The sequence below is a fragment of the Myotis daubentonii genome, chromosome 1 (assembly GCF_963259705.1).
Source record: "Myotis daubentonii chromosome 1, mMyoDau2.1, whole genome shotgun sequence".
Lineage (NCBI taxonomy): Eukaryota > Metazoa > Chordata > Mammalia > Chiroptera > Vespertilionidae > Myotis > Myotis daubentonii.
The window spans coordinates 63,467,657-63,489,816 of NC_081840.1; the positions used below are offsets into that span (position 1 = coordinate 63,467,657).

At 39.5% G+C, this 22,160-nt stretch overlaps 1 protein-coding gene across 8 annotated transcripts in view; it reads right to left on the reverse strand.

Annotated features, from left to right (window-relative positions):
• Window positions 1-3,172: 3,172 nt before the first annotated feature.
• The window catches only part of CTDSPL2 (CTD small phosphatase like 2), a 104,790-nt gene continuing 85,802 nt past the window's right edge, over window positions 3,173-22,160 (reverse strand). For 5 of the 8 annotated variants that reach the window (XM_059702659.1, XM_059702669.1, XM_059702707.1 and 2 more), the window contains 5 exons: window positions 19,627-19,689; window positions 19,443-19,522; window positions 15,822-15,948; window positions 8,870-8,965; window positions 3,173-8,044 (listed from right to left, as the gene is read on the reverse strand). In XM_059702659.1, coding sequence (XP_059558642.1) covers window positions 7,979-8,044; window positions 8,870-8,965; window positions 15,822-15,948; window positions 19,443-19,522; window positions 19,627-19,689 — 432 coding nt within the window. In that variant the 3' untranslated portion in view covers window positions 3,173-7,978. The remainder of the gene's footprint in view (window positions 8,045-8,869; window positions 8,966-15,821; window positions 15,949-19,442; window positions 19,523-19,626; window positions 19,690-22,160) is intronic. The other 3 variants (XM_059702689.1, XR_009453729.1, XM_059702697.1) reach the window with 3 other exon arrangements.

A 22,160-nucleotide genomic window follows, 5' to 3' on the forward strand; every position in this document is an offset into this window, starting at 1 on the left:
TACAGTTCTCTTTTTTAAAATATTGTTAAAAGTATTATACATCCCCTTTACAGTTCTCATCTTAATACTTCAGCCAACCCAAGCCTGACTTTCATGACCCTTTCCCCCACAACACCCAGTCTCCACTGCTAGACATAAGCTTGAGGGCAGTGTCAGGTTTGCTTTTTCTGCCATTTGCAGTGTCTAACACATAGTAAGGCAGTGTTTTGTTTTGTTTTTTAATATGTTTTATTGATTTTTTACAGAGAAGAATGGAGAGAGATAGAGAGTCAGAAACATCGATGAGAGCGAAACATCGATCAGCCGCCCCCCGCACATCTCCCACTGGGGATGTGCCCACAACCCAGGCACATGCCCCTGACCGGAATCGAACCCGGGACCCCTCAGTCCACAGGCCGACACTCTATCCACTGAGCCAAACCGGTTTGGGCAGTAAGGCAGTGTTTTAAAATGATTTTTACTCTGATTAGGAAAGCTACTTATACCTACCCTCAATAAATATTGTCATACTTCAAATCTAAAGCTCTAGTTAATTTGATTCATCCATTAAGACTTCTAACTTAGCAAATCATATAAGCCTGCTACCCCAATTACTTACCAGACTTCTCAAGCCAGTCAATACTCACTCTTCAATTTCCTCATCACCCACTTCTTCCTGAACACTCAGCATGTTTTCATAAAAACATATTGTTATAGGTGACCTCTCCATTATCATTATCCAGTCTTCATTGAATGCTCTCTACTGCTCATGTCTTCTTTCTTCTCCCTGACATGTGGCAATACTGATTCAAGTGCCCATTTCTGCCCCCAAGTTAGGGGCAGAAATGGGCAGTGGAATCAGTGTTCTTTCACATATACTTGAGAGCTAGCTCCTTTAAACATGTCCATTCTGGCAATTATTTGTATATTGCTTTACCGGTTTCATCTTTGTAATTCTGAGAGGTATATCTTGACGCACCCATTTTACAGATGAACAAACTGAGGAACAGCTGCTTTCTCTCTTAAGTGGGTTATTTCCAAAGGCCTACTGCAGTGACTCTCAAACCTGTCTGTTAAACTCCTTTGAGCTTATGGAAAATTGTTTTATAAGTTTCATCATAGCCAGGGGGCTTGGGTTTGGGGTAAATGATGAGATGTTGGTCAAACGTTAGACTTCAGTTGTATGAGGATCTAATGTTCTGGGGGTCTAATGTACAGCATGGTGACTATAATTAACAATACTTTGTCATATACTTTAAAGCTGCTACTAGGTTTGATTTTTAAATGTTTTTTATTTAGAGAGGGAGGATAAAAAACATCAATGATGAAAATAATCAATCAGCTGCCCCCTGCATACCCCCTATTACAGATCAAGCCCACAACCCAGTTATGTGTCTTGCCAGCAATAGAACTGTGACCTCCTAGCTGATGGGTCAACACATCCACTGAGCCAACATGGGCCGGACACTACTAGATTATTTTTTTTAACACATTGTTTGCGGGTAGTTTTTATCATGCACTAACAGGTGGCGTGGGCCATTTTTGCTATTTTTTTTTGCGCAAATGGCAACGTTCAGTAAAATTACGATAACTTTAGTTTACGTATTTATACGTTACCCGCATTCTACCGATAGTCTACAAAAAACGTATTAATATGTGTCCCGCGCTCTACTACCAGTCAACATAAAACGCATAAAACATATAAATACGTTTCCCGCATACAATGTTAATATGCTTTATTGATTTTTTACAGAGAGGGAGAGGGATAGAGAGTTAGAAACATCGATCAGCTGCCTCCTGCAGACTCCCCACTGGGGATGTGCCCACAACCAAGGTACATGCCCTTGACCAGAATCAAACCCGGGACCCTTGAGTCCGCCGGCCGGTGCTCTATCCACTGAGCCAAACTGGTTAGGGCACTACTAGAGATTTTTAATGTTCTCAGCATAACAACAAAAAAAGGTAATCACATGAGGTGAAGGATGTGTTAACTAAACTGGTAAGCATTTCAATATATCCGTACATCAACTCATATTTTATACTTAAACTTACATCGTTATGTCATTTTTATTCAATAAAGCTGAAGAAAAAGATCCCATCAGATAGGAGGTGGGACCAGAGTGTTATTTTGCAGATACATTGGCTCATTATTTAGCCCATTACATCAAGCATTGACTTCTTTTTAGCTTACCATAGTCTGATTCTTCCTTGCCATCTTATCTCAACTTTTTAAAATCAACACCTTCTTTATTCAGGTTTTATTTTCTACAGTGGTACAAGAAATTAAGAATGCCATTCCATTAAGTAGTAGCAGTTGAGACCTAGATTCTAATCCCAACTCTGTGATCCTGGGAAGACACTCCTTCTAAAGACACTCTTTCTAGACATATTTCCTTACGTATAAAACTAGTGACCCAGTGCACAAAATGGAATTAGAGTAAATATTTTAATATTGCCGTTTGCCCTTTTCCTGTGTCAAGAGATAAATCTTCCTCCTGTCAGAGTCTGGGGCACACCATGGGAACCAGAGTCATCTCCGCACATCCACCCACATGTGCCTCAAAATCGCCCGAGACCCAGACCTGGCTGGCCCCACCCCCGTCAAGCCCCGCTGGGTGGTGGGCGCAGCGTCAAGTCCCTGCTGATTGCTCGTTACGGTAATTCGGCCTCCACTGTGGGCACATCCGTCTTGTGTTATGGAATTCCTGCCTCTGCTCTGGGTGCAGCCTTCTTGTTATGATGTGATGGTCAATTTGCATATCCTCTCTTTATTAGATAGGATAAAGAGGCATGCTAGAAAGTTGGAATTTCATTCTAGTTTGTAACAACTTTTACACTGAATTACCTTCCTTTATAAGAATTTTGTTGGATAAATTGATTTATAAACTTGAGAACACTTTGTATTTATGTGACATGCTTATACAAGAATGCCAAGGCCTAGGGAGCTAGCATATTGCAGTGATACTTGAATTCAATCTCCCATAACAGTTATGAGGTCTTGGGTCACAATCCTGTGAACCTCAGTTACCGTATCTCTAACCTGCTCTGTATTCCTTACAGGTCTGTCCTGTAGAGCATCAAAAGGGAAAGAAATATGAAAAACTTGTGTACTTGTAAACCAAAAGAGCACTGTGCAAATAAGTTGTTAGATATTAGTGTTTCTAATGGCTGATAAAATATCATCAAAAAAAAGTGTTTCCATAAAAGTTTTATTTTATCCCCACAACAACCCTGTGAGGTAGGGTGACCAGGGCATTTGAAGATGAGAAAACTAAATCTACATTGCTTGTTCATGGCTATACTGCATAGTAAATATGTAGAAATTGAACTGAGATTTTTAAATGTCCATGACTTCATATTGATTCACATGGAAAAAAGCAGAGAGAATATTAACTTCTCCCTACCTTAATGCCGAAAGGACAATGCCTTGAAAAATCCCATTTCAAAAGATGAAAGTAGTATTTCATTCCTTATTTCTACAAAGATTTATAAAATAAAAAAATAGTGAAATACTTTACAATTTATATATAATGGTCTCATTCAGGGATATGTCCTTCAGCTGTGTATATGATCAACTATTCCAAGTGCTAGGTATGCAAACTCTTAAAAGTATGAAAGAATAATGAGCAGTAGCTTCCATCTTCTTAATTATTCCTCCATGTATCTTGAATAAGTTCTGTGAAATCTGGTCCCAGTTTAAAATAAAAGAAAAAAGAAAAACTACCACAAAGATGTCCGGTAAACTTTTATTTTGTTGCCTACTCTCAAACCACTGTCACATTTAAAACAGTGATTTCCCAAACCTGGTTATTAGAATCACTTGGAGGGCTTAAAGAAGAAATACAGAACTCTCAGGCCCCACTATAGACCCAATGAGACAATTTTGCAGGGGTTAGGCCTCAGGAATCTATTTCCAAAGGTGAGAGTAATTCTAATTGAACAGTCAGGTTTGGGAACTACTAATGAATTTTAAAATACTAACTAATATCAAAACCATAAAGTATAAACTTGTTGCTTTCTTATCCCCCTTTAAAAAATTTCTCAAAACACATTATCCCAAGAACTCTTGCCTCTGGGCAAGTAATTTCAATTCAAGATACAGAGAAACATTTTATAAAAATGTATCCTAGTGAGTGAGACTTGGATTCCAATAATTTAAGGAGCATTTAAATATAAGATACTAAGTTTTGTGGTTCTTATTCTGAATATTTAAAAATGTATTCCATACAGGTTCCTAGCAGGCTTTCAACTCAGGGGAAGACATGAAAAGTAATGACATAATCAAGCACATCAACACTGAAAAAATACTATACTTGAACATAGGTCATGAGAGGAATAAGAAAGTGAATGAATGACAACCTAAGGCCTTTTGGCCCATACATTTTTGTTCCCAGTCCACTCTTCCCCTATAAGGGGAAATAAAATAAACATTCTTTCCTAGTTGCTTGGCATAGTTATTTGATGGGTAACTATTAACTAAGTTAATTTTAGATACACAAGATTAAAAGAGATAACAAATAAATATCTAGGAAGACAGAGAAATTAGGTCAGAAAACCTTAACTAGCTAATAATGTAGTATATAACACCACCATGTTAGTACAATAAATGAAGGCTTCAGTGTCCTTTACGTTTCAGCTTTATGTGATTGACACAGATGTGGAAAAGATCTGGTCCTTATTATGAAGAATTCTGTGCTCGCTGTAAAGATTTGTAGGAATAATGAAATACTTTCTTCATTGATGAGATGAAGTCTCTGTTTTTCAGGTAAGTTGACTGAACAAAACAATGAAAAATGAACTTCTTTAGAACGTTGAACGAAAGTAATATCTAGCTGAAAAAGTCATTGGCCAAAGAGAACTTAAAAAAAAACCAAAAAACATTCTATGTTTAACCCTAAAAACAAAACAGAAAAACCAGAGAAATGAAAAAAAAAAAAGTACACATACATTTTCACGGACAGTTACAAGAAAATAGCCATTTATAGAAGTCACAATGCTTTCAACAAATTCTCCCCAAATTTTGGGAAACAAGATAAAGCCATTGGGTAAATAAATATACATACTAGCTAATATAAAACAATTTATGATTTTAAATTGTTATTAATTCTTTTAAAACCCAAGGAGAAATTTGGTGATATAAACCTTATTAGGGCTACATATATTACATGGAATTAAAAAACAGAACTGATTAAAACATTCTAACAATAATACAAATATTTAAAAGAATGTCTTAAAAGTCAGACATTTATCACTGGAAATATCACAATTATAATATGTACTTCAGAGTTGTAATGTGGATATAGGTCACTTTTGCTGTGTCTTTACAGGTAGCCATCTCTCCTGCATTTACTATAGTCAGTTTTTAAGAGTTTGTGTTTACTGTGTGAACTGTAGGGGCTGGGCACATCTCAGGTTCATAAAATATACACCTCCGCTTTAACCAATTGGAAGTGTTTAAGATAACATCTATAAACAGATAAAGAAAAGGGGTAATGAGACAATAAAACATTAACGTGGAAGGAAGCTGGATAGTTGTCTCTATAAATTATTTAAAATTCTGTATTAAATTTAAAATGACTCAAGTCAGGTAATGAAAAATATATATATAAATTGGTCTCAAGAAATTTTCTCAGGCCACACAAAATTTCCCTTAGTTTATTTCTTTACGGAATCTTGTTATGCTTGATTCATTTGTCAGTCTATTTTAGGGAACTCTCCCTAGCACAGGACTGAAAACAGCTTTACTATTAAAACAAGATGATTAAAGTGGGTGTTCATTTAAAGTGCCCACAGGCACAGTGGTATAGGTGCTTACATTTCCCTTTAAGTTATGGGAAAGCCCTTTGAGACTGTATTTACTTAATCAGAAAAGCTTTCAGCAATTATAATGCATGCTGAAAGATTAGATCTTGTATAAGTTTGGATTTTGCTGTTTGAGCATAATAAAAAGGGAGCAAGGAGAAATGTAACTAGGTTCACAATTTTGAGCAAGAGCATATGTAAAGGTAACGTATGTACATTTTATTTCAAGAAAGACAGAAGACAAACAGCATAAAGATGCCCAGATGCCCTAAAGATAAATACATCTCAAAGATTCTCATTAAAATGAATCTGTAGTATTTTTTCCTGCAAGCAAAATACCTTTCTTTAAATTAAAACAAAAACGAAACAAAAAAACCAGTATTCTGAATTGCAAATGCTTCTGCTCTTTTTTGCAGAAAACCTGCCATGATTATTTAATGAATAAGGATTTTCCACAAAACAGGCTTGCTCTACATGCTAGATTTTTAAACAGTTCAGTGACACAATATGCTAACTACATACACAACAGATAATATAGTAAGAAAACACTCAACCTGATGAAAAGTTAAAATTTTCATTAATACACTGAAAATTGACATAACTCATGCCTTTAAAATCAAAAATACAAAAATTAAATGTTTTCCTAAAAAGATTTCCTTATTTTAAGGATTCATTTGAAAATGAAGCTGCATGTAATTTGTACAGTAAGTTGTACAAGTAAACAGGTAATATACATAAAAAATTAAGTGACATACTCCTCAATTATCAGTTGTCCACCTTTAATTTCCAATACTGTACTTTCTTAACAAGCATACAAAATATCAAACTTCTCTTTAGAAAAAGTGCCGTTCTTTGACATCCTTTACACAAAAACAGTCTGAGCCTGTGGCATGTTAATGCAGTTGAGAGGCAAAGCATACTAACCTTACAAATTCTACCTTCCATAAAAAGCCTCCCGAAAAGAAGATTACACGCCACTATAAAAATATCAACCTCTTGTGGTAGCTGCATTAGAGAACCAAGGCTTGAAGACTATTTTCATATAGTATAGAAAACCCACTATGAGAGCATATTAACTGCATTGGTGGCTTGGGAGTTTACTGTGCCACAGGATTATGCATAGCTACTGTAAGGTACCAAGACTGTTACACAGAGTTTTAAGTTGATTGTAACCGAGAGCATAACAGAGGTACTACCAGCCCATGCAAAATAATTAAAAATACCGAATCACTGTGCTGAGTACTTCATTCCTGGAGGAAACCAAAGGCAGCAGTAACCAAATCAAGCCCAAAAGGTGACCAAACACATTCTCCTCAAAGATTGGTAAGCACAGTGAAGTCTGAGGTATACCTTTATCCATTAAATCTGTGTGCCATTGCAAGATATTACCATTTGGAAACACATGCCATCACAATGGTTTAAATCATTTGAATATTACTCATATATTCTTACCTACCCAGTCTCTTGATTTTTGAAAAGATTTCACCTACAGTAGAATATTACAAAAACAAAATATAAATGCATGTCTTTCTAAATGAAACTTACATGGACTAAAAGTAGAGAATATTTTTAAACAAATATACAATATGCAGGCAGACAAAGCAGGAAAACAGCCATTCAAATATATAATAAAAAACTAAAAACTATTTCCAGAAAACTGAAGCGCCTCAACTAAAAGGAATGCATAATGAAATTCTAATCTAATACAGGTCAAAAATGTAAAAAGGTTATAAACCTTAACAGGAAAATAAAACAACTTTTACTGGCCATTCCTGTTGAAATGAGAATCTTAAAGTAACAGAAAAGTGGCTACAAACCCACTTAGAGCACCAAACAGAGAGAAAATAAAAAGTCCATTTTCATCTCTGTTATTATCATAAAATCCTGTGTGACTACAGGTCAAACTGCTGGTGGCAGAAACAGAATTCTTTATAAACTGCAGATGTCCTGTACATAAAAAAATTTCACTGGAGTTGCACTAGTTCTAAAGACTCTTCTGTTTTAGCCTACCTACTGTATGTATTCAATCTGAGATAAAGTCTCTTTCTGTAACCCTTGATTATTATTGGGCACCAAAGATAAGAAAAGCAAGACGGGGTACAAAAATGCAAAATTTCAACAGTAATGGCAATGTTTTGTCTTAGTCCAAAAGGGTCCTGCATTCTCTCCCCCTTCATGATTTGACAAGTCTTTGTACTTAATCTGGGGGCAGCAAATCATGCAAGCGAAATCTGTCTCTGATGTGAGGTCGAACATCTTCATTCTGTGCGAAGAAAGAGACATTGTAAAGGCCACATAATTTCAAAAATATGATCCTCAGACCATTATGAACACTTACTTTGCAGATAAACATATCATTGCCTATTTTCCAACTCATTTATTTGCCAAATATAAATGTACCACACAGAAGCAGTTAACTTAGAATTAAATTAAGACATAAAAAAAACTGCCAATAAATGGCTCAACAAAAAGTTAGATACAAGCATTAAGCCATTGAATCCTATTTCATGTATTAATTTAAAATTAATCCATGGATATAGAAAAAAAAAATCCCAGAAAAGTTTTAGTAGCATAAGCAATAATTCTACACCAATGAAAGCAAAATGAAACCGATTTAACAAAAGTAGTTAGTGACTTCCAAGAGGAAGCCCAGTGAAATAAAAATAATCAATCTATAAACTTTTAAATATTTATAATTTTAATATAATTTATGGCCTGGTTGGTGTGGCTTAGTGGTTGAGCTTCAACCTATGAACCAGGAAGTCATGATTTGATTATTCCCGGTCAGGGCAGATGCCCGGGTTGTGGGCTTGAGCCCCAGTAGGGGCCGTGTAGGAGGCAGTCGATCAAAGATTCTCTCTCATCATTAATATTTCTACCTCTCCCTCTTCCTTCCTCTCTGAAATCAATAAAAATACAAATACATTAAAACAAATTTTAATGTAATTTTTAAGGTTTGATAAAGCTTATAATTCTTTTCAATCTTTCCCTTAATCTCCCACCACACTGACTTTTTAAAGCAATTTAAACAATTTCAATAAAGTTGAGCCAATAGCATAACTGAAAAAGATAATTAAGACATACTTACCAGTTCTACAAGCTTCTCCAGAAATGGAATCAATTTTAGGAGTTCATTGTCATTTTTATCCATAAACCAGCTTTCTATAGGGATTCCATTAGATAGCTAAAATGATAAATAAGTAATTAAATCCTCTTTTTTGCCTACATTTTCCCTACTTTGGAAAAGCTTAAAAAAGAAATCAGCCTTGTCCAGGGTAGCTCAATTGGTTAGAGTGTCCTCCCGACATGCCAAGGTTGTGGGTTTGATACCCAGACAAGGAACATGCAAGAAACAACCAATGAATGCATAAATAAGCAGAACAACAAATTGATGTTTGTCTCTTCCCCTCCCTCCCTCCCTCCCTCCCTAAAATCAATAGATTGAAAAAACTAAAAAAGAAAAAAACCTGAAGCCTAATTGGGTTTTTAGCATAATTTATTCTTAGTGTATATAAAACTGAACAAGAAAGATCCATTAACAAGTTTTGCATTAACGTAACGTAACTAAAAACATTTCTTTACTCATTCAAGAATCAGTTATTAATTCTTGCTAGGTAAAAATTCTTGCTACCTATAGTCAATGCTAGGTACTGTGAATGAAGGGGTACTGCCAGTCTAAACAAAGAAAACTATTAGAGAGCATATACTTCTACACAGGGACCATGTCCCATTCATTGTTTTATTCCCAACAAATAGCAGGGTAATCTGAAACACAGGAACATAAGTTGACTCAAAACTAGTTCACTGAAGACTCTAAAAACAAGACTGCAAACCTTATTTGTTTTATAAGTAAACTAGAGGCCTAGTGCACGAAATTCGTGCATGGGTAGGGTCCCTAGGCCTGGCTGGAGATCAGGGCTGATCAGGGCCTTCTGGCTGATAGCCAGGGCCATCCTTCGTTCCACACCACACGCTGGTGGTCAGTGCACGTCATAGCAAGCAACTGAACTCCCAGTCTCCAGGTCGAACTCCTGAGGGACAATTTGCATATTAGGCTTTACACACACACACACACACACACACACACACACATATGGCCCGGTGCACAAAATTGGTGCATTTGGGGGGAGGGGGGACGTGTCCCTCAGCCCAGCCTGCACCCTCTCCAATCTCGGACCCTTTAGGAGGTGCCTGACTGTCGGTTTAGGACTGATCCCAGGATGTCTTACTGCCGGTTTAGGCCCAATTCCGCACTGGGCCTAAACCGGCAGTCAGACAACCCCCTCACAATCTGGGACCACTGGCTCATAATTGCTCGCCTGTGTGCCTGCCTGATCGTGCCCCTAACCGCTTCTGCCTGCCAACCTGATCGCCCCCAACTGCCCTCCCCTGCTGGCCTGATCACCCCCAAGGCTTTTATTAGTATAGATATGACACTTCACAGAAAATTTCACTAACCCTGCTTTACAATAAGGGCTTGAAGATTGAATCATCGGGGCCAGACAACAAGATTTCCTTTCTTTGAATAGTGGAGGGAATAATTATCTTAGCTTTAAGTTGCCCTTAACATCAAATGAGATAATGACTTAGAAAAGTATAAAAGCACCATATAAAGACAACTGTCTTTTTCATGTACTGAAAAGACAATAAAGTGGTAAAATGAAAACCACTATTTTTATTCTCCCCCTTCCATTACAGCCTTTATTTAAACTTTGAAATTTATAAAAATTTCACTCCTATTTTCATTTCTTAAGATTCAATATTATTTTGTATTAGTTTCAGGTTTTATATTAGTTACAGAATAGTGGTTAGACAATCATATACTTTACGAAGTGTTCCCCGATATTTCCAGTACGCACCTGGCATCATACTGTCAGTACAACACTATTGAATACTAGGGGCCCAGTGCACAAAACTTTGTGCACTCGGGGGACAAGGGGGGGTACCTCAGCCCGGCCTGTACCCTCTCACAGTCTGGGACCCCTCGGGAGATAACTACCTGCTGGCTTAGGCCTGCACCCGGGTGGCAGAGGGCAGGCCCAATCCCTAGGTGCAGCCCCTGGTCGGGCTCAGAGCAGGGCTGATTGGGGAGTTGGGGGGCTGCCCCCTGTCATGCACAGAGCAGGGCGGATCGGGAGGTTGCGATGCCACCCTCAGTCACGCTCAGGGTAGGGTCGATTGAGGGGTTGGGGCACCGCCCCGTCACACTCAAGGCAGGGTCGATGGGGAGGTTATGGCTCTACCCCATCACACACACAGCAGGGCCCGTGGCAGGGGGGCGGGGAGGGGGCTGGGGCGCTGCCCTCTATCACCCACAGAGCAGGGCCGATCTGGGGGTTGGGGCACCGCCACTGTCACACTCAGGGCAGGGCCGATGGGGAGATTCTGGCTCTAAGAGCAGGGCCCGTGGGGGGGTGGGGGGCCGCACCCTGTCACGCACAGAGCCGCAGGGCAATCAGGGGGTTTGGGCGCTGTCCCGTCATGCTGATCCTGGTGCCGGGAGGCCTCGCGGCTCCGCTGATCCCAGTGCTGGGAGGCATATTACCCTTTTACTATATAGAATAGAGGCCTGGTGCATGGGTGGGGCTGGCTGGTTTGCCCTGAAGGGTGTCCTGGATCAGGGTGGGGGTCCCCACTGGGGTGCCTGGCCAGCCTGGATGAGGGGATGATGGCTGTTTGCAGCTGGTCACACACCTTTCAGGGTGGGGGTCCCCACTGGGGTGCCTGGCCAGTCTGGGTGAGGGTCTGAGGGCTGTTTTCAGGCTAGCGGGTGATGGAAGCTCCCAACTGCTCCTTTTTTTTTCTTTTTTTTTTTTTCTGGGCCAGCTTTAGCTCTGACTCCAGCTCTTCGGCCTCTGCTGCTGAAAGCAGGTATCTGGTTTGTTTCGGTTCTATAATCGAAACAATGTATAACTCCAGCTCTGAGATCCCGGCTCACTGAAAGCAGGTTTCTGGGGTTTTGTTTAGCTTCTATATTTGTTACAATGTTTCAAACTGCAGGCTCAGAGGCCTGCAAAGCAGGCGGGGAACGTTGGTTTCCTCCGTCACTGAAGCAAGCAAGCCTCATGTTAGTTTCAAGCTGCCTGGCTGCCGGCCGCCATCTTGGCTGGCAGTTAATTTGCATATCTCCCTGATTAGCCAATGGGAAGGGTAGCGGTCATACGCTAATTACCATGTTTCTCTTTTATTAGATAGGAAGGATATTACCTATTTAAGTTACAATAGGTTTACAGGGTCCTTCCAATCTTTCTTTTGTGTTGCTCGCCCTTCCTTTTCTTTCTCACGTCTTCACTCATTTTCTTTATATAGTATTTCAATTGGCCCTGAAAGCTCAGCGAAGGCATTGGTACACGCTTAATCCATTTTACACACTAGGAAACTGAGGCCAATTTCAGTTGGGTGTGGAACTGGACTTAGCTCGCAGGGAGCCCTCACAACTGCACTCTCTGCCTTTCTTAAGGGACAGCCCCAGGGCAAACAGAACAAACCTCCCCGTGAGATAATGACTTAGAGCAGTGGTTCTCAACCTGTGGGTCGCGACCCCTTTGGTGGTCGAATGACCCTTTCACAGGGGTCACCTAAGACCATCCTGCATATCAGATACTTACATTATGATTCATAACAGTAGCAACATTAGTTATGAAGTAGCAACGAAAATAATTTTATGGTTGGGTCACAACATGAGGCACTGTATTTAAAGGGCCAGAAGGTTGAGAACCACTGACTTAGAGACTCGTTCTTAAGCACCTCTTCACCGTGGATGTCTACATTCTTTCCTCTCCCCCACCCCCACCCCCATTCATTACTGCCCCCCTTTCTGTGGAGCAGGTGGTAGGCTTCGCACTCACTGTGCAGGCGCACATCCCCGTGGGGTGGGATGGGAACTGGGGGTAGGGTGAGCACAGGCTTGCTTTTGGGCCAAGGCAGGAGCAGAAGTGCAAGGGCCAAGGGGAGGCCCGGTTAGCGCTGGGAGCTTCGAGCTTCGCCAAACCGCCGCAGTGGGGTACCCAGCAGTGCGGCGCCCTCCACTGAGGTGGCACCGCCCCTCAACCCCCGCCTCAGGGCTGTGGTTCCGCGCCTCTCTACCCAGGCGTCCTTCCACGCCAGCAGTCATCGCCTGTTTCCCGCGTTTTGGGGCCACTGCAGAACCTCACTCTTCGCAGGCAAGGCAGACCCCCGCCCACCAGCACCCTGCCATGGCCCAAGCCAGCTCCAGTGCACGCCTCCTCAGCGCTGCTCTGTGCCCCTTGGGCCGTCTGCCTTCTGGCTGGCCACTTTGCCAAAGCTGGGCAATGTGGCTCCTGGGCAAGGAGCCGCCCCTCAGGCAGAGGACTGTCCGCACGCCTGCTGCTGACCCCCCGACTGCGGCTCCTGGCTGGCCCCTTTGCCAAAGCTTCCTCTTCCTTCAAGTGCTCTCCTCAGACCCCTGGGAGCTTGGCTCTGGTGGCCCCGCCCATCCGTGGCTCCCTGCAGCTCCCGCTCTACTTGGCTCTCGGAGCACCCTGCTGGGGAAAGCAGGGTCTTGGGGCAGTGGGTAGGGGTGTGGGGAGCAGCTCCAGTAAAGTTTAGTAAACCCCAGGTTGGCGTTGGGATTTGTCTGCAGCCATGGGGGAAGTGTGCCTGGGCGGGACGAAATCACACTTAAACCCCAAGTGACGCCCCACAGCCCTGCAGCCATTCCCATCCCGTGAACAGCTGTAACATGACAGCATACCGGGCAAATCTGCATATTCATCTATCATATATGTAGATGTGCTAGAGGCCCAGTGCACAAATTCGTGCACAGGTGGGTCTGGCAGGCCCGGCCCCGCCCCTGATTGGGGTGGGGGGTGCCAATTGAGGGCAGAACTGGCTGGGGGGAGAGGCCGTGGGCCGACTGGGGTAGTGGGGCCAGCTATGGAAAGGGGCTGTTGACCGGCCAGCCCCACTCCCGAATGGGGTGGCAGGGACTGATCGGGGGCCAACGACCTGAGGGAGGGGCCATGGATGGTTGGCCAGCCAGCCTTGCTCCTGATTGGAGTGCCGGGAGCCGATGTGGGGTGGAGATGGCTGGGGGAGGGGCTGTGAACCGATCAGGGTGGTGGGGGACCATCAGAGGCGGGGCCTGCCAGGGGGAGGGGCTGCAGGCAGTTGGCCAGCTGGCCCAACCCTCAAGCAGGCCTGTTTGCTGGACACAATGGACGTCATAGCGACTGGTAGTTCTGGTCCTTACAGCCTTCTGGTCACTGGCTTTTTATATATATAGACTAGAGGCCCAATGCATGAAATTTGTACAAAGTAGGCCCTACTCTCCCCGGCTGCCAAAACTGGCTTCCCTCTGGCACCCAGAACCCAGGCTTCCCTTGCAGCCCCGGCTTCATACGGAAGAACATCCAGTCTAATTAGCATATTACGCTTTTATTATTATAGACTAGAGGCTGATGCACGAAATTCGTGCAAGAGTAGGCCTTCCTTTTCCCCCAGCTGCCGGCACCAGCTTCCCTCTGGCACCCAGGACCTGGGCTTCCCTCGCAGACCCGGCTTTGTCTGAAAGGTCATCCGGTCTAATTAGCATATTAGGCTTTTATTATTATGGATATATATATAATCTCTGGATAAAAGTCTTTAAAAGTTTATATAGAACACTAAAGGCCTGGTGCACAAAATTCATGCACTGAGGGAGGAGTGTGTCCCTCAGCCCAACCTGCACCCTCTCCAATCTAGGACCCCTCAGGGGATGTCCGACTGTGGTTTAGGCCCGATCCTACAGGGACTTCCCTCTCACAATCTGAGACTGCTGGCTCCCAACTGCTTGCCTGCCTGCCTGCTAACCGTTTCTGCCTGCCAGCCTGATCACCCTCTAACCACTCCCCTGCCAGCCTGATCAACAACTAACTGCTCCCCTGCCAGCCCAGTCGCCCCCAAGTGCCCTCCCCTGACAGCCCGATTGCCCCCAACTGCCCTCCCCTGCTGGCCTGATTGCACACAACTGCTCTCCCCTGCCAACCATCTTGTGATCAAGTCGGGGCAGTAGCCATCTTTTGCGAGGGTGTGACAGTCAATTTGAATATTACCACTTTATTATATAGGATTGTTTGAGATTGAGGATAATTGAAATGATTTTATCTAAGCACCAAGAAAAAATTCTTAAAACCATTTCAAAATGTAAGCAAATAAAAGTAGTGACCTAAACTGAACATATTTCAAAACCATATGAAGTTGACCTTTCTTTTTCTTTAGTGGACATTTTAAAACACAAGTTAAAGGCAAATCTTGTTTTATCTATACCCAACCTACCTTCCGTCATCCCCACTCTGCACCTATTGATTGTGAAGGAAATCTCAAATGGATCACATGAAGGCATTCATAATGTACAATATATATCTTGCAAGGGTGGCTTGTCTCTAGTCAAAGTTATATTTCAAAGAATCATTAACAAAGGGTACAAATATACTGATAAAATAGTCCATGAAAATATTAAAAAATGTCAAAAATGGACCAGAGGAAGATGGTTAAGCTATTGTAATTCTCAAACATGTTTATAATTACTGATGTAATAACTCATAAGAATGCTATTATTAAATGTTTATCTTGTTGTCCCTTCTTATTCACATTTACTATTCAGATTTTTATTTGTTGTACTTTATCTTTTTAAAAAATATATCTTTATTGATTTCAGAGAGGAAGGGAGAGGGAAAGAGAGATAGAAACTTCAATGATGAGAGAGAATCATTTATTAGCTGCCTCCTGCACATCCCCTACTGGGGATCAAGCCCACAACCAAGGCATGTGCCCCTGACTGGAACTGAACCTGGGACCCTTCAGTCCTCAGGCTGATGCTCTATCCACTGAGCCAAACCAGCTAGGGCTATGTTGTACTCAATTTAAAAGAAACTTTTTCACAAGGAGTATGCCAATTTGGCATTTCTAATTATAAGTGTGACACTAAACAGGGAAATTCCTCCAGTGAAAATTCTGTTCCCCCATCATATTGTTTGGCAGCATTTGTCCTCATTGTGATTTTTTTCCATTCTGAATTTGCTTAGCAACCCTCTTCCTACCTGATATGCAAAGGCTTGTGGTGAGTTGTCAATTATTATAGTTTTTGAAAGATCTCTTCCAAGGATATTTAAGTCCTTTATATAGTTTCCTTGTACACAAACACAATGTTCACGAAAAAGTCGGTGCCTAAACATAAAAATAAAAACAAATTAACTAAAAAAAAAAAGCAGCCTCTAAAAAGTATAACATATACTGAAACATATACGAACACACCATAGGCTTTACACGTTACGTCTTATTATTTTGTCACAAAGGAAACTCATACACAAATGTGGGCCTAAGCTTCAGCCTATAGCTTTACTATAAAAATTCTTAGCAATTACTGAAAACTTACAACCAAATATTACCATGTCTTAAATGGTTTATCCCAAAATGTTATATTAAATAAAGTGGGACTAAAAACTCTGTAAATTGTTTTTGTAATTTATTTAACCAGAAAGCTCAGTTCAGATGCAGCATCTGGTTGTCAGCAAGGTCCTGGCTTTTAAACCAATTTTCCAGATGGTTGACTGAGGCACAAGAAGGTCAGGTGACTTGCCCAAGGTCAAACAGTAAGTCAGTGGTTAGCCCCGCATTGGAACCCAGAATCTTCCTGGCTCCCAGTCCTTTGCTCTAACCAGAAGGCCACAAAGCCTCCCTACCCCTGTACATACCAGAATAGAAAATATAAGAAGGACTGTTTCTGTGTTGGCATTTAAAAAATATGTTTTTAGTTTCCCTTACAATTTTTGAGAAAAGGTGGTCAAAACATTCCATCATTTCAACTTTTCCCACTCATTTTTCAATTTAGTGTGTGTATGTCATTTGAAAAAACAAAGACTGAATGAAATGAATTTAGATTTAAGTATGACATGTAAACTGATGTTTCACTAATGATAGATGCTAAGTTGAAAAATTCTGTATAATTTAACAAAGCTATTAAAGGTTTTATAATACTTAGGTACTGTAATAATGATATAATCTTCATTCCGAACTAAAAAAATATTAGTCCTGTATAATAATTTGATAGTTTGGCTTCCTTGTGTCTTTTTTTTAATATATATTTTATTGATTTTTTACAGAGAGGAAGGGAGAGAGGTAGTTAGAAACATCGATGAGAGAGAAACATCAATCAGGTGTCTCCTGCACACCTCCTACTGGGGATGTGCCCGCAACCAAGGTACATGCTCTTGACCGGAATCGAACCTGGGACCTTTCAGTCCGCAGGCCGATGCTCTATCCACTGAACCAAACCGGTTAGGGCTTCCTTGTGTCTTAATTTCACTAAACAATTTTTCAAAAGCCAAGGCCTACTCATTCATACCTGTATTTTTAATCATGCAATTTTAAGAAAAGGGCAATTTCTATCAACAAAATCTGTCATAGTTCTAACACCACCACCTCCCCAAACAAACCTCAACCTTAAAAATATCACTCCCAATGAACAACAAAAACTGATCTAGAGACAGAGAAGCATTGATCAGATGCTCAAATCTCAGAGGGAAGGTAGGGGAGGGTGGAGGTAAGGGGCAGAGCTCAACCAAAGGACTTGTATGCATGCATATAAGCACAAGTGATGGATGCAGACAGGGGGTGAAGGTGAGGGCAAGACGGGGGGATGAGGAGATAATGGGGGATAAAGACACATTTGTAATACCTTAATAAAATTTTTTTAAAAAAATCACTGCCAGTGGTAATGGCAAAGAGTTAAGAATTTTACAACCAGACAAAATATAGTATAAATAATTCTTTCCCCATTATAAATACTTTTAATTAAATTATCATCTATCTCTAAAGGCTTAAAGACAGTCCTACTTTGAAAAAATAGACTAAATAAAAGGATTTAAGTAATTTTATTTGCATAAACATTTAGATATGAGGCAATTGGAGAGGCAGATAGAGCATGTATATGCAAGTCAGTACCAATGCTTTTCTCTTCACGAGCAGCAAGCTCACCCAAGTCAGGAGACAACTGAATATGTATATGGATACTAACAGCTACTTTAAATTAAGCTGAAGCCTCTCCAGTATTCAAAAATCCGAGAGTCAATAGCATACATTTGCAGTTTTAGAAAGAAACTATATTTTTGTTATTTTTATTTATTTTTTTGCTAGTCATCAAATTTGCATTTGGACTCATGGGATTGAGAGATCATAGGAATTTCTGAGTTTACCTTGTCACCAACATAGATAGTTCTCTATAGCACTCTAATGAATTCAATATATTCTTCAAAAAGGTTTTCCTGTTTTTTGTTGTTGTTGTTGTTTTTTTAATATTTTTTATTGTTTTTTTACAGAGAGGAAGGGAGAGGGATAGAGAGTTAGAAACATCGATGAGTGAGAAACATCGATCAGCTGCCTCCTGCACACCCCCCACTGGGGATGTGCCCACAGCCAAGGTACATGCCCTTGACCGGAATCGAACCTGGGACCCTTCAGTCAGCAGGCCGATGCTCTATCCACTGAGCCAAACCGGTTACAGAAGGTTTTCCTGTTTTCAGTTTTCATATTGTAACAAGATAAAATAAATTTAAACTCCTAAATGTGAATATTTTAGAAAACTAATTTAAAAGAGGGATAAGATTATAATTGCATGAGTACAATTTGTCCTCCAGTAAAATGAAAGCTCCTGGAGGGGAAGGGCTTATGTGGCTCACCACTATTCCCTGGAACACTGGAGGGACTGAATAGAATGAATGATCAAAGCAAAATCATTTGTATATTTTTGTTGAAGTTGGGTAAAATGAGCATAAATTATAATACACTCTAATGAATAAAAAATACATTTTCTATTTTGTACGTCTAAAGCTTGCTTATATTAAAGATAAAAATAAAACTAACTATAAGGACAAATTTTAATCCGTAGATAAGTTTAGAATTTTCCATTAAGACAATATGGGAGAAAGCATTCAAGAAAATGAATAGCCAGCTATTAAGGTTGTTATAAGCCTTTTGTGGCATCACTCTCAGCTCTTGGTCAAAAACTCAAAGATTAACTCCCATATTTTATAGGATGCAGTAAGACTGCTTTAGTCTTAATATCTCAGTTTAACTAATTTTCAAACTATTTAAAATTACCCAAGGCAATCCACCTAACCAGGAACACACTGTATCTGCTGGCTCAGGACACACACACAGGGAATAACCTGAAGGACTAAGCCAACTGCAATTCCCAATTAGATTCATGTAACATTTTCTTTCCATGGAAGATAAATTTGCTCTTGAAAAAAGCAAGAGTGTTTAATTTAATCCTTTCTGTTAAAATTAACTTTTATTTCTCTATGCCATTAAAAAGGTGCCATCACATGCATTATATCAACATAAAGGAAATGAAAACATCATGCACACAGTGAAAAATTCCACCTACTTCCCTCCCCCAATCCCAAAAGAAGTAAGGATAAAGATGTAACAATAAATACATTTGATCTTCGTGTCCTTTTAAAGAACGTCTGTCTGGAATTATAGCATTAGGAACTCTTTAAGAGTTTGGGCATTTAAAAAGTTCATTTATTTTCACCATTCAGCATGACAAATCTCTAAATATGTAGCCAACTTAAAAAGGCCATTAAAGTTAAATATAATCATAGTAATTTCATAGATCAGTGTGACAGACATTTCCACTATTTCTTAATTAAATTTACCTGACCAGTTGCTTTTTAGGGTCTAGTATGTTCAGTAACTTGTCTGCATACACCTTCTTAGAAGCAGTAAAAAGAATGATCTATAAATTCAGGGGAAAAGAAGTAATCATTATACATGATCTAAATATGGGTACTATGTTGAATAAAATAAAATATTTATGCTGTTCAGTTCATGCATGTTTACCTCATACATCTGAGACATTCGTTCCAAGAATTCCCTGAAGAATGGCCTTAATCTCACATAAACCTGAAGAAACACAAAGATGGCTTCAGCAAATAAACACATAAAATAGAACAAACTTATTTATAAGATATGTTATATTCTAACTCTAGATATATTATAAATTCCATATTTTAAAGAAATAAATTTTACTACCACTCAAAATATATTTTACATTCCAAAAATCACTTAAAACAATCTTTTGGCAGGGTAATAATCATTGATCATTTCATTCTTTAGTAGTTAAATACCAGCATACAATAGTACATCATGGAATATAATTCTTAATAAACATTTAACCTAAAAATAAAAGGTTTCCCTCTGAGATTTTGATCCACCAATCAGCTCCATCTTCCAGCCAGGTAGCATCCATCCAATTATTAGGCAGGCTGCGTGTCCATCTCTAGCTGACCTATCTCAATGACCTTCCTCAATAATTACTCAGAATTTCTTCTCAACAATCACCTGCTAAGAACAGCTTTATTTCAATTTTCTATTAAGGTAAATAATGTTCAAGAAAGATATGTTTGGCCTGGCTGTGGTGGCTCAGTGGTTGAACGTCGACCTATGGACCAGGAAGTCACAGTTTGATTCCTGGTTGGGCACACACCCAGGTTGCAAACTCGATCCCCAGTGGGGGGCATGCAGGAGGCAGCCCATCAATGATTCTCTCTCATCATTGATATTTCTATCTTTCTCTCCCTCTCCCTCTCCCTGAAATCAATAAAAATATATATACATAAAAAAAGAAAGAGATGTTTGGATTGGTAGGTTTAAATAATTGGAATATTTACAGAAATCAAGTTTGTTTTTCTACATTTACTGATTCAGATGGGGCATCTAAATTAATACTACTTGACTACTTGAGATAAAACTATGATAGTCAAATACAAGTTGTCAAAATCTATTAGCACAATCATGGAAGACTACAGCACCCAAAGAACTGCTTTATTTCTGTGCCTGTCTTCTTGCCTACATTTAATGTAGCTCTTGTAATATACTCCCACATTTAAAAAGCACAGAAATATAAACCATAAGCAATCACTAAAACTGATTTACAAAAGATCTGACTCCTTTAAATTGTATTCATTTTGTGACAAAATTTTATAAAAAGAAAATTTTGTACTACACTCAAAAAGGTGATTATTAACTTCAAATACTATGAACAAACATTTGCAGAACACCTACCAGATTCTTTGGATTGAGATTTTAAAAAACACAACAAAAAACTGTGGTGGCAACAAATTAAAAATCTAGTTCTAGGAATGTTTTAGGGGCAGAACAGTGAAATCATGCAAAGGATTCTAGGAGTTAGGGACTATGTACTAGCAATCTTTGTAATTTCCAATGCCCGAAGGGTATAAAACAATGCCAAATATATAGTACTTGATAAAAACTAATTGAGTAAATGAAATAGAACTGCCTGAAGTTAAGCAATATAGATAAAACAGGCAAATTTACATGACTACATAAGGACAACTATAAATTTTTTCCACAACTTGATCACTCATGTAAGACAAATTTGAACATTAATATACTAATATCATCTGACCCCACCCCCAAACTAGAATGATAAAGGTATACTTGTTTGTAATCCTACTAGGCATTTTATCTCAATTTATTGACTAGCCAAAAACGAAGTAAGCCAAGTATTCCTATCCCTAGCAAATAAAAAACCCAAATCCTCAGTATCCAATCGCTATGATTTAGGATGAGTTACAAAAACTTTAACTAGAGTTGCTAATTAATTTTAACATTTTCATCTCAAAACATTTCGTATAGTTTGTGGCCTTGGTTGAAAATCACACACCTTACTTGTTTGGTAATCTAAGTAACTGACAGATTTTAGTTACATTACTACCTTAACTAACAAATCATTTTTATTAACTATGGGTGTTTTCAAAAGATTTATTATGGTCAAGAAAAAAAAATAAATTCTGCCAATACTTTTTTTTGTAAATTACCTCATGTCAAGGAGGATGCTAAACCATGAAACATCAGATTTTTCTGATTGTTGCTAAAGTTTTTATCACTTACATGCACTTAATAACCAAAAATATTTCTTTTTACATATGTACAAATGTTTTCAATACCCCTGGTTATCACTTGCTCTACATATTGTAAACTAAGATAAGCAAGGCCTTTGTAATTTGGGATGTTTCCTCTGAACATGAACACACGTTTTATAGGAATAGTTCTACTTAAATAATATTGTACAAGCATAATAAGTGATGTTTTCCAACTTCTTATACAAGTGATTCCAGATTAGTTCAAAACTATAACCTCATTATGCATTCAACTACTTTGACTATATTTAAATATAAAATGCATCTTAAATGATATTACTTTCAAAAGGTGCTTGTTTACTGAGGATGAAAGGTGGCACTAAAGATGGGGAAATATATTGCTAGGGTGTTTCCTTACCATAGTAAAATATAGTAACTGTTGACTGTAAAAGTTCCTATCCTGAGAACAACATCACCATTTGAACAGAGGTG